Raw genomic sequence first — 12,240 nt, 5'->3', positions numbered from 1 at the left:
CCTCCTCCTCCTCCTCCTCCTCTTTCTTGGCACCACCACATGTTTGATCATATTAAGGGACATGATGTCATCCATTTTCAGACGTTTGTCCTTCGCGCACCCTCTGTCCCTGGTGATGTCACTGAGAGATGTCCAGCGCGTCGTGGGCTCATCTTTGCACGGTGCTGCTGCCATCTTGTGGTGTAAACGGTGCCGGTTGAAATCGGTTCAGCCATGAAAGGAGGGAAATTGGCTGTGGAGGCCATTATTTACTCTGGATAATGTGAGTCATAATGGATGTCCTTGGTGCAACTGTACCGACGTGGACTGTTGGGTCGGGGACAAAGAACAGGACGCAGACTCTCTGGACACGAGCAGATTATTAATTAGTATTTTACTGATGTGGTGGTGACTGATGATGTTCTTAGAACATATTTCATTTGAATAAGATACGTTTACCTACAGTAGCCACGACATTGATTTTTTTTAAATTCTTCCACATTTAACATAAAGTAAACAGAAAAGGCAGAACAAAATATGACCTGACGTAAATTAAACCATTTCAATGTCTGTGTAAAACCAACAACTATATATCTACATGATCATATATATATATCATATATTTAATATTTTTTTATTTTGTATAATTTTAATTTCTGGCCTCACACTAGTCTTTATAATATAAATATATATATATTTTGATATATATATTTATATTTGTTTATATTTTTGATATATAAATATATATATTTAAAAATATATTTTATTTTATAAAGACTAGTGTGTTGACAGAAATTAAAATTATACAAAATTTAAAAAATGTATCTACATCTTATAGGATTTCATGACTAACGTAAAGCACTTTATTGTATTTGGTTAATGAAAAGAGATGTTTTTAAACCTCACCTGGCCACGCCCACAAATGCAGCATGGAAAAACGTCAAAAAAAAAAAAAAAAAAAAAAAAACACAACTAACTGTAAAGTCACACAGGTGAGAGGTAAAAAACGAACTTCCTGTTGGTTGTTTACCTGTGGAGCTCGACCGTCACTGGTTTCACAAAGTTACATGTATTTTCTACCAAGACCGGAAGTGATTTGCTTACCTCCAAAGTTAAAGCCGTCTTTTTACGTTTACTGTGCGTCACATCTCATTTACATTATATTTGTTTACGAATATTTTATACATATTATTAAGTCTACTTGTTTTGTGAGTTGTTGTTGTCGTTCAAAAGAAAACAAATAGAGTATCACATAAACCCACGTACAATATTTAATTTTAAGGGTCATGTTATGTGATTTATTTTGAAATATTTCATAGGAAGCGGTTTGTTGTTCGTCGCCTTCTATTATTTTTGACACGTTACTGGCCGCTGTCAGGTTTGTCTGTTCGTGTTAATAAAACTTACGGTGAGTTGTAAAAGGATGATTAACTGTTAAAAATGTCTCCGGTTACTATTTTATCTTGTGTGGGTGTTCGTTTATGCGAGTGTTAATTTATAGTTCGTTGGTCGACTATTATGTACATTACGGTTTTTACTACAGTTTATTTTTGGTCAACTCTGCCGCTGCCGTGTGTGCACGTGAGTGTTCGTCCTTGAATACGGTTAGGTTCGCACGTACCGGCACTAATTTCTATCCTAACGGTACCCACTTTGAGAAGTTCTGGGAAGAAGTACTGCCGAGAGTATATGGGTGGAGCTTTCCGCTACGTCGAGCTGTTCGTTCTGCTGCCGTGTCACGTGACAGTCGGTTCATCCAGCCGTCCAGCACTTTCTAACTAAATGCGTTGCTAAGAACTAACACAAATGTGATGTCGGTTTGTTTGTCTAACGAACACCGTCGTGTTGACGGAATGTCACTTCCGGGTTCAGGAAGTTGCTGCCCCGTCTGGAGGTGTTGGGACTTGCCTTGTGAAAATGAGTCACACGTACTGATTCACTGATGCCCCCCCCCCTCACCTCCCCAAAAGTAGTTCATACACAAAGGGTGTAAAATATGTGGGTTTATATTTAAAAACAAGGAGGTATGAATAAATAACTTATTAATTATAAATAATTAATAAGTTGAACTGAAGTAGCAAGAAGTTGAAGGAGGAGGAACAACAGTACTAGCTCTGTCAGTTTGGTCAGTTTTTATTAATTTATTTTTTCCTCTTGCTGTTTTTTTTCCTCTAAATAGGATTGTACTCCTGCGTCCAAAAAAGTTGCCATTGTTTTCTAGTCAACAGGAGCAGAAAGAAGGAATTGATGGGAACCGCTGGTCTCCAACTTCTTCATTCTTTCTGTTTAGTTTTTGAAGATGACCTCTCCAGTGGTGCCAGGTGATCTGAAGAAAAAGGTGAAGGAGGAGGAGGAGGAGGAGGGAGAAGAAGACGAAGACGAGGAGGAGGAGGAGGAAGAGGAGGAGGAAGGCAGCAGGCCGAACCCCACGGAGGTGAAAATGAGTCAGATGGTGATGCCGTGTCACAGCAACCACCGCCAGGAGCTGAGTGTGGGGCAGCTGTTGAAATGGATGGACTCGACCGCCTGCCTCTCAGGTCAGTGGGGTCATACCGCCACCTACTGTACTAGAGTGTGTTGTTACACGGTGGTGACCAGATAACGGATATACATTCATTTTAAAAACACTAACATTTTAGCCCACGTAGCAAAATATAAAAAAAAAAAAAATGAAAGTAGCTGTAAATGTTGGACTCATTTGTCTCCAATGTTTTGTGGCTGATTATGTCCCGTGTGGTGGTCGCACACGCAGCGGAGCGACACGCTGGATGCTCCTGCGTCACCGCCTCCATGGACGACATTCACTTTGAACACACCATCAGGTAACAGGAAGTGCAGCTGCACACAAGGGTTTCCCGGGTCACCCTTCTTTGTGTCTGCACTTAAAAAAAAACCCTAATTCTTCCTTTGGCGCCTCCCTGTGGTCATTCAGTGTGGGCCAGGTGGTGAACATCAAGGCGAAGGTGAACAGAGCGTTCAACACCAGCCTGGAGGTCAGAGAGTCCACTGATTTAAAGCAGCTGCCGTGTCACGGTGTTTACAGCAGAAACATTGTTGAATTAAAACAAACAAACAAAAAATGTGCTGCCATAAACTGAATTTGATCTGGTTCAAATGAATCAATTGTTAATTTAATTGAAAGTTTCTTTTTTAGTTATTAGGCATTTTTGCTCAATCTCTGATTGGTCATTCTGGCCACGTCACTAGTTTTCTTTTGGTCGTTTTTTTATTATTCAAATTCTGAATTCTGTTTTAGTTGGTATTTAAAAAAAAACAACTTTTATTCAATTGATAGTTTAAATTCAGCCATCATTTGGCCAAAAACAATAAACGTTAAAACCAAATGACCAAAAGTTTTGCCAAACAACAATTGCTGAGAAACTGCTATCGTTTGCCAACAGATTTTTTAAAAATGAAACATCAGAAGTTTAGCCACATTTACATTAAAACTGATTGAAAATGGAAAAATAATTCGACTCATTTCTAAATAAAAATGTCTGGACCCGTGATGGGCGTCAGGTGGGGATACATGTGAGCTGTGAGGACCTGTTCTCCGACCGTCACTGGAGGGTCTGTCGGGCCTACGCCACCTTCGTCACCCAGCGCACAGAGTCCGGGAACAAGGTCTGTGTCCGTGGCCCACGTGGACATCAGCAGTGTGGGCTGTCCAGTGTGTGACAGGTGTGTGTGTCCCCACAGCTGCTCCTGCAGCCCGTGGTTCCTCAGACTCAGAGGGAGCAGCAGGAGTACAGCGTGGCCGCAGAGAGACGGAGGGTCAGGATGCTGCACCATGACATCGTCAAAGATCTGCTCGCCTGCGGTTCCATCCAACAGGGTGGGTGGGCCGAGCGCTCTCTTTTGTCTCATGACGTGACAGTAAAGTTCACGAGGACTCAGAGCCTTGGGTCGGCCGAGCGTCCTCGTCATTGGCTTTTGTCTTGTTGACCTGTGTGTGACAGCTGAGAACTGGGCAGTGAACGCAGCAGTGGCAGCAGAGAAGACCAGGGTGGAGAGTGTGGAGTTGGTTCTACCTCCACATGCCAACCATCAGGTAACATCTCCATCCATCCATCCATCCATCCATCCATCCACCTGTCTGATGCGTTTGTTTTGGTCTGGATGTTGTCTTTGTCACGTCTGTGTCTCTGATCTTCAGTTGAACACGTTCGGAGGACAGATCATGGCCTGGATGGTGAACGTGGCCATGATTGCTGCCAGGTACACACACACACACACACACACACATGTACTGGCTTTATGTGACCTTCTAACACAGTACTGAAATGTTAGCACCGTGCTAATGAAGAAGCTTTGTGTCTTTTTTATGACAAACACCGCATTTTCTCACTTAACAAAACACAAACGTGTCCTGAACTTTCCTCTGACTCAAGTTTAACAATGCCCACACGTACTAGTACTCGTGTCATAGTTCACCCACCTGGACTTGAACCCAGAAGTGGGTCGTGATAAACGAGAGTAAACGATGTCCCTGGTCTCCTCCTCCTCCTCCTCCTCCAGTCGTCTGTGCCAGGCGTGTCCCACTCTCCGCACCATCGACATGTTTAAGTTCCGAGCTCCGTCCCAGGTTGGAGACCGGCTGCTGCTGAGGTCCATCGTCAACAACAGCTTCAAAAACAGGTGCTGCTGAGTCGACGGTCGAGGGTTTTATTTTGAGAAAGCTTGGTTAGCTCGTTTCGTCTAACGTTATTACAGCATGGAGGTCGGAGTACGAGCGGAGGCCTATCAGGAGACGGGACCAAACCGACACATAAACTCTGCTTTCATGACCTTCGAGGTGCTCGACGACCGGGGGAAGCCGTGTACGTTACCATGGTTACGGCCTGAACCCCTGGTAAGTTGAACGCAGGTTGACGCAGGAGTGTGTTGTGTAAATGTTGTCGTTCACCAGGTCACAGTACACACAGTGTACAGTGTGAGGTTTTGACCCGCTGCTTAGAGATGGAAGTAACATAGCCTGACCACACGGGGCAGCGGTTAGTTCAGCAAAGCTATGATTGTGTGAATGGATTTTTTTTTTTACTGGTCAAATATTGTCATTAAACGGTGGTGTTGTTTCAATGTAGTTTTATTTTCTCATATGTCTGTGATAAACAGGAAGGAGAGAGGAGGCTTCGAGAGGCTGTGGCCAGGAAGAAGATCAGACTGGACCGGTACAACCATTCGGAACTTTCCCTCCTCTTTCTTTCTTCCTTTGATTTTACTCAGTGTTTGTGTATTCTCTGTGTACTTTCAGGAAGTACATCATTTCCCGTACCCAGGGTGAAGTTCCTCGCTCTGTCCCCTGGGATCCCAGAAACCAGGTCCCTCACTCCCAGCTTACACATGAATGGATCTTAGCTTAGCATAGCACTCACCTGACCAGGTGTATTTCCATGTGCACTCGGTGAAGCGAACCATGTAGAGTAGTCTGTGGCAGTACAGCTAATGTGTGTGTGTGTGTGTTTTCCAGGTGTATCTAAGTTATAACAACGTATCAGCTCTGCAGATGTTGGCTGCCAAAAAGAACTGGCGCCTCAGCTCTGAGAAAGACAAGGTCTGAGCCGTTCAGGAGAACTCTGTTTCTGTGGTACTTTATCTAGAAATTACAAATAATACATAGTTCTTTTTTATAATATTAGAGGAAGTTAATTACTGATGCCCTAAACTAAAATCTCTGATTTTCTCTATGGACTTTGGTCTGAACTAAAATCTCTTATGTTCTCCATGGACTTTGGGCTGAACGAAAATCTCTGATTTTCTCTATGAGGTTTGGTCTGAACTAAAATCACTGTGTTTCTCCATGGACTTTGGGCTGAACGAAAATCTCTGATTTTCTCTATGAGGTTTGGTCTGAACTAAAATCACTGATTTTCTCCATGGACTTTGGTCTGAACTAAAATCTCTGATCTTCTCCATGGACTTTGGGCTGAACGAAAATCTCTGATTTTCTCTATGAGGTTTGGTCTGAACTAAAATCTCTGATCTTCTCCATGGACTTTGGCCTGAACTAAAATCTCTGATCTTCTCCATGGACTTTGGTCTAAACTAAAATCTCTGATTTTCTCTATGAGGTTTGGTCTGAACTAAAATCTCTTATGTTCTCCATGGACTTTGGTCTAAACTAAAATCTCTGATTTCCTCCATGGACTTTGGTCTGAACTAAAATCTCTTATGTTCTCCATGGACTTTGGTCTGAACTAAAATCACTGATTTTCTCCATGGACTTTGGCAGAGTGTAATTTGTCAAAGAAACTTTCTCTCTCCTCTGGTTTCCAGGTCCGTCTTTACACTCTGGAGCAGAAGTCCAGCCTGAGCTTCAGGGTGGAGTCACAGGTGGATGTCCCGGCTCACACAGCCTTCGGTCTGTTGGCTGAGCTTAGTAACAGACCCAGCTGGGACAGACACTATCGGTACCAGACAGTGGAGTTCTCCAAACTCCAACATTATTCCCTTTAGTGAATTATGTTGTTTGTTTTTCTCCTGCACCAAATGACCTCTGTGTGTAGAGACGCCCCGCGCTCGGGGGGGGGGGGGGTTTGGTAAAGAAGAACCAGAGGAAACGTTTTGATCAGCGTGTCTCTCTGCAGAGATCCGTACATCATCGCTCTCCGCTCCGTCTCTCTCCCCTCTCACCCGCCCACTGAAGAATTTAACAGAGGGGAGGTTCTGTGTGCCGGCTTCACCATACTGGAGATGGAGAACAACATGTCACTGGTAAGACTAGAACCAGGACCGTGAGCAGAGCCAGGCAGCCGTCAGGCTGTGACCTGGACGGTGGCCACGTTAGCCAAAAGGTGGTTACAGTCTGTTCCAAAACAAAGGAACATTCTGAAAGACGTGAGGAATAATAATCATGAGTGATTAATAGTAGTAAGTGATCATTAGTTTTGGTATAATTAGGTCCAAAGATAAATATAAAAATAAGCCATAAATACAATAAAACTATTAAAAAAAAGCCTTCAGTTTAAAAAAAACTCCATCAGTTCAACAACAATAACATGAACCAAAACAAAGAGCTAAATGTTAAAATATAAATCTAAAATTCTCACAGAACCAGAACCAGAACCAGACTGTAACTCCAGTTGCTGTGGTGTCTGTGGTTCTGTCTAGGTCAGTTACTACAACCAGGCGTCTCCGGAGGTGCTTCCCTACATCTCCACCGACATCGCCGGCCTCTCCTCCTACTTCTACCACACCTTCTGCTCCTGCAGCCGATACCTGACTGAGAACAGGCTGCACTTCCCTCCTGAGGAGCAGGCTCAGCCTGAGAGTCCACCGGGAGCCTCCCACAGCAGGGACACAGACGCCCAGGGTCTGTGTCCACCGCTGTAGACAGTCCAGCAGGATGTACTCTGGGACACCAGGTAGGACACCCATACTGAGGACGTAAACCTCTCAGACCACAACAACATTCAACTGTACTGAAAACTCTCTTGTTTGAAAGTCAGCGGTTGAATCTTCTCACCACCAGGGGGCTCTATAGTGTGGTAAATAATGTCAGCCGTTTTAGATCAGGTCAGTTTTATCAAATGTCGTTGGTAACGTTTGCATTTCAGCTGGAGTTTGGTAAACTTTTAGTCCTTGTTTGGTACATTTTAAGATGTACAGAACTTACTTTTAGTTTTTTTTTTTTTTTTGCTTAAATTGTTAAATTGGTGGGAAAAGAGCCATATTGCATCTTAACTGATTGGCCACCAGGGGGCTTTTTACGGTTGTAATTTGAGTTGTTTCAATGTTGTGCAATATTTTAGTCCTTCTTTGGTACCATCACATTAGCAGCTTTTATAACTGGCCACTAGAGGGTGTTTTACCCTTGTAAATTAATATTGTGAATTAATAAAAGGGAATTTTTAACAAATGTTGATGGTATTTTCTTTGGTCATTTTTTACTAAGCTTATAGTTTAATTTTCAGCTAAATGTCAGTCAGTGTTAGCAAATGTTGCAACATGTTGGGCAATTTGGATATTAAAATCCCATCATCAACTCTCAGCGTGTGTTGCCCGGTTTGACCGAAGTTTAGAAAGTTCTAGAAGACCCGGTCCAGATGAACAGTCGTGACTGAAATACAACAACTCTATGAAGAGACATTTTCACTCAGACTGAGGTTTTTATGGACATTTTTTTTTTCAGATTAATAATCCCAGCATTTAGATTAGTCACAGGTAAAAAAAGAGGTGAGAAACACTGCCCTCTACCTGCTGATATCGGTCTGTTCCAGAAATATACAGAAAGAGAAGTTTATTTATAGGAATATTGATTCATCTCCATCTTAATTATTACGCTCACTGGTCCACCACGAACCTGTGATTGATCAGACTTAAAATATGAGCCATGTCCCAGCAGAGGGCAGCAGTGGTGTAGATTGTTTACCCCTCGGTCCTAGAACGTTCCTCTGACCACGTACACAGTGGTGCTAGGTCTTCCTGCACGTTTCCGCAGCGCTGCGTTCAACACCTGAGCGGCGCTCTGCTCTTCTACCGCGACGTCAAATCTGTCCAACGCCTGCGCCCCAGCGTGGAGCTCCTGCTCCTCCTCCGGGAGCAGAGCCGAGTGCAGACGCAGCACCACCCGCTGAGACACTGAGGATACTGCCGCTGGCAAGCAAGGCGGCCATTGTTGCCCCGTCAGAACGAGGGTGACGTAGGGGAAGATCTTCTCCACCCTGGAAACAAACTAATGACAGGACGAGAGGTCGTTCAGCTGGGTCACCTGACCTCAGGGCATCAGCAGAACCAGAGGTGATTCTGGTGCATGACACCAGTACGGATCAGTACCTGGGTTTGTTCGCTGCTCTGTAAACCGTCCACGCTGATCCAAACGGGCCTGTGGAGCAGCCCACTGCTGTGGGCTGCATTCAGCGACATCAGCGAAGCCTCCAGAAGCTTCAGGGAGTGAACCTGGAGGTAAATGCCCCAGGGTGCATCTGGACTCTGGGCCAGCAGATCCAGAAGGTCCTGCACCAACGTGCAGACAAAGAAGGACGTGTCAGTTTACAGTTCGACTCCCCCCTTCAGGGGCGGAGGGACAGGTTTCTGATGACGGTACCTCCAGTGTCACGGCCTCTGAACCTTCTTCACCTCCGTCCACCACAGCCGACACCTGACACACCAACATCCCTCCAGAACCGTCTGCACACACAGGTTTAGAAGCTCAATTTACGGCCCGTGTTCTGCCTTTGGACGATTCCACTGAAGTCATGTGATCGAAATATTTTTGATTTTTGAAAAGCTTAACGGAACTGGGACCAGGTCCGATTGACCCCAACCTGGGCTGCAGACCCTGAATTGAGACTCAGCTACGGCGTTTCTCACCTTTGAGCTGAGCCAGCACAGACAGACGGTCAGTGACGGGGGACCAGTGGACAGAGAGACTGCTGCACACTGAGGACGTGGTGACCCTGTCGTCTGGACAGAGGAAGTCCATCAGGTCTCCTCCAGGATAGAAACTCCGGATGCGGCTGCGCTGCCCTGAAAATCAAGTCAACGAAATCGACTTTGATTTGTTGTTCCACACCTTTGAGAAAACAAAAACCGTTTGGATTGAAAAGTCTTTTTGAGTGTCTGACCTGCAGCTTCTTTAAACAGTGACAGCGTTGGTTCATAAATGTCGTAGTAGACCCTGGATGGGTGGGTGTTGTCACGAACAAACAACAAGTCGCTGACGTTTGGGTGGATGGATCCCTGCCACAGAGTCAGACTGAACCTAAAAACACAGTGAACGTCGGCTCAGCGTTCCTAGGAAGAAACCTAAAGAACCACGCGTGTCCTACCTTGAGGACTGACGGAGGAGCCAGCTGAGGTGCTGCCAGCCCTTGCGGACCAGGAGGGCGTGGACAGGAAACGTTACCTGTGGAGATGTCACAGAGTTTGGACCCTGATGGAGGTCACAACCACAGAGCGATAGAACTACAAAACTCTTCCTGCTCCAACGTCCGTGGACGATCACATGTCCTACTCTGTCCTCTGTCGGGACTTGTGGCGGTAGGTCTGGATGTGGGTTCTTACCACCGTAGAGCTGGCACTTTACCTGTTGCCGTCAGTTGGAGTAGGGCCAAGAACTGAGAGAGGTTCTCAGGGAAAAACTCTGGGATGTTCACCTTCTGTGGGACGTCTTTGATGAGGCTGTACATGTCTTCTACCATGGACCTGGTGTAGGACTCGGTGAACAGCGGTGGACCGACGTCTTTGATGAGGCTGTACATGTCTACAGCCTACATGTAGGACACCTGTCAAACACGGCAGCCTCAGCTGTTAGATGTACTGGTATAAAAAAGGTGTTTTTTATTTTCTGACTCCAGCTGAGGTGCAGTAGCTCCAGTGGGTTTCACAGAAAACCTCCACCAGGTGAAGCTGATCTGACACACCTTCAGTGATGCAGTAAATATAAGGAGTGCTCCCCTGTGCTGTGTTGGTCACTGATACCTTCCATCCAGGAGACAGCGTCACCACAGGAAATCGTTCTTGAATAAGCTGCAAAAATCTGGAAAAAGGAGAGTTCAGTGAGAGGAAAGAGCTGGAGACCAAGAACAGTTCCAGTGATCATTTGTCACAGTATGACACAGTATGAGGTCATAAAGTCACCTGGTGTTTTGATTGGTCCAGATTTTAAAATAATATTATATCAGTATCTATGTGTTGTTGCCGTTCTGTCACCGTTACTGGAACATAACACACATTGACCTCTGACCTCAGACGACTGTCTGGACTTTAGAGGATCAGTGTCTTCGAGGACCACCATAAAACATGTCTTACACAGTTCCATTTACTGGGAGAACAAAGTCCGGTGTGTTTGGACCCGGGAGGACGTCTGCGTTTAACCAAACTGGACGGTTAATTTCCTGGGTGCTGTTCTTCTGTTGAAGAAGGTCGAGCGAGTGGCCCACTGATGCTAAAGTTTTAAAATCCAGCTTGATGCCTGTGGAGGAAAAAAGGTCCAGATTTAGCCCAGGTACCGGCTCCGACTTCCCACAGTGTCAAATAGATGTCGTCCAGAACCGTTGAAAACCTCCAAACTGGAGAGGAGCAGAGAAAGGACAACAGCGTCGCCCGTTACAGGTCGCTCCAAATCCCTGACTCCCTAAAACCAAGGGAGAACCACCGGTTCAGCCTAGAATCACAGGAGAACCAGCTCCTCGGACCAAGACTGGGTCCAACGAGCGACCACAGCAGGACCAGGCGGCACGGTTCCTGGACGTGTTTATGGATTCCCATGGTTGGGTAATCTGAACGTCTTTGGTCAGGAAGACGTGCTGACCTTTTCTGGAGGTCAACACTGCATCCAACCATTGGCCCAGAGTGTTGTCACTGAAGATGTCTGGAGGGTGGGCCATGATGGGGATTGGCTGTTCACTGACTGTGCCGTAGCCCTCCAGAGTGACATCAGCCTCCAGGATCATGGCATCACCTGAGGGGAGGGGGGGGGGGGGATTTATTCATACTGATTTTGGGTAAGTGTGTGTGTGTGTGTGTGTGTGTGTTTTACTTGCTAAGGCTTTGTTCATTTCCTCCTTCTTGTTGGCCCTGTGGTACCAGGTGGCCTGCAGACCATCAGGTCGGCTGATGTCACCAGATTGAACAAGGTAGTCCAACATGTCTCCACCAGGAGAGAATGAAGGAAGAGGAGGTGGTGGATCTGATTGGGTAAAAAATGAATATATATATATATATATATATACTGTATATACCAGCAGCTAGAGAGAGAGCAGAGAGGTTATAGATCTAAACCTGCGTGAAGGCTAATCCTCCTTTTTTATCACACACTGGTCCACTGACCACCTCACACATTTGACTCTCAGCTCGGTTTCGTTTTAGTCATACGTCTTTTCTAAGATCGTGAAACCGATGCATATCCTTGTTAGTTAATTTCTGTCTTTTTGTTGGAACCAAAACCAAAACATTAGGAATCAACTGTTCACACGATTAAAAAAAAAAAAAAATCAACACCTGATTTCATTGCTTCTCCTCCTCCTGGAATTAATTACACAGTCAGCTCCAGTCTGACCACATACTTCATGAGATTAGGAGGAGGAGCAATAGGAGGAGGAGAAATAGGAGGAGGAGCAATAGGAGGAGGAGAAATAGGAGGAGGAGCAATAGGAGGAGGAGAAATAGGAGGAGGAGCAATAGGAGGAGGAGCCAGCCCCATGTTGACTGCACCCTGGTTCAGTTTATGAGGAAGTGAAACTCAGACAGTCGTTGTTTCTGAGAGCTGAAATGGAGGAGCAGAGAAATCAGCTGAACCCAGAAAAATTCTGCTGTTCT

The 12,240-nt window shown here is 45.3% G+C and overlaps 2 protein-coding genes across 2 annotated transcripts; one reads left to right on the top strand and one right to left on the bottom strand.

Moving 5' to 3' along the window:
* Nucleotides 1–1,312: 1,312 nt before the first annotated feature.
* acot11a (acyl-CoA thioesterase 11a) lies at nucleotides 1,313–7,837 on the top strand. The gene is given in 15 exon segments (XM_017042151.2): nucleotides 1,313–1,387; nucleotides 2,270–2,516; nucleotides 2,732–2,801; nucleotides 2,912–2,972; nucleotides 3,499–3,603; nucleotides 3,679–3,814; nucleotides 3,939–4,030; nucleotides 4,136–4,197; nucleotides 4,498–4,617; nucleotides 4,693–4,831; nucleotides 5,095–5,150; nucleotides 5,234–5,300; nucleotides 5,450–5,533; nucleotides 6,256–6,693; nucleotides 7,090–7,837. Coding segments are annotated over 14 exon segments (1,890 nt in total). The 5' UTR covers nucleotides 1,313–1,387; nucleotides 2,270–2,278; the 3' UTR covers nucleotides 7,312–7,837.
* Nucleotides 7,595–12,234, bottom strand: fam151a (family with sequence similarity 151 member A). Its single transcript, XM_025052586.1, has 12 exons — nucleotides 11,462–12,234; nucleotides 11,234–11,383; nucleotides 10,732–10,894; nucleotides 10,402–10,459; nucleotides 10,198–10,205; nucleotides 10,077–10,158; nucleotides 9,750–9,826; nucleotides 9,546–9,682; nucleotides 9,292–9,447; nucleotides 9,026–9,108; nucleotides 8,755–8,934; nucleotides 7,595–8,653 (listed from the first exon to the last, which is right to left on the bottom strand). The coding sequence occupies exons 1-12, from the start codon at nucleotides 11,568–11,570 to the stop codon at nucleotides 8,360–8,362; spliced, it is 1,497 nt and encodes a 498-aa protein (XP_024908354.1). The 5' UTR covers nucleotides 11,571–12,234; the 3' UTR covers nucleotides 7,595–8,359.
* Nucleotides 12,235–12,240: the final 6 nt, after the last annotated feature.

Source organism: Cynoglossus semilaevis, chromosome 20, assembly GCF_000523025.1.
Source record: "Cynoglossus semilaevis isolate Cse_v1.0 chromosome 20, Cse_v1.0, whole genome shotgun sequence".
Taxonomy (NCBI): Eukaryota; Metazoa; Chordata; class Actinopteri; order Pleuronectiformes; family Cynoglossidae; genus Cynoglossus; species Cynoglossus semilaevis.
The sequence above is the reverse complement of the archived record's forward strand: the minus strand, read 5'-3'. Positions and strand labels throughout refer to the sequence as shown.

Coding starts and splice junctions, on each gene's coding strand:
- fam151a (XM_025052586.1), bottom strand. CDS start 11,570: ATGTTGGACTACCTTGTTCAATCTGGTGACATCAGCCGACCTGATGGT. Junction 10,895..11,233: donor AGTGTTGACCTCCAGAAAAG/GTCAGCACGTCT, acceptor TTTCCTCCACAG/GCATCAAGCTGGATTTTAAA. Junction 9,683..9,749: donor CTCCTCCGTCAGTCCTCAAG/GTAGGACACGCG, acceptor CTGTGTTTTTAG/GTTCAGTCTGACTCTGTGGC.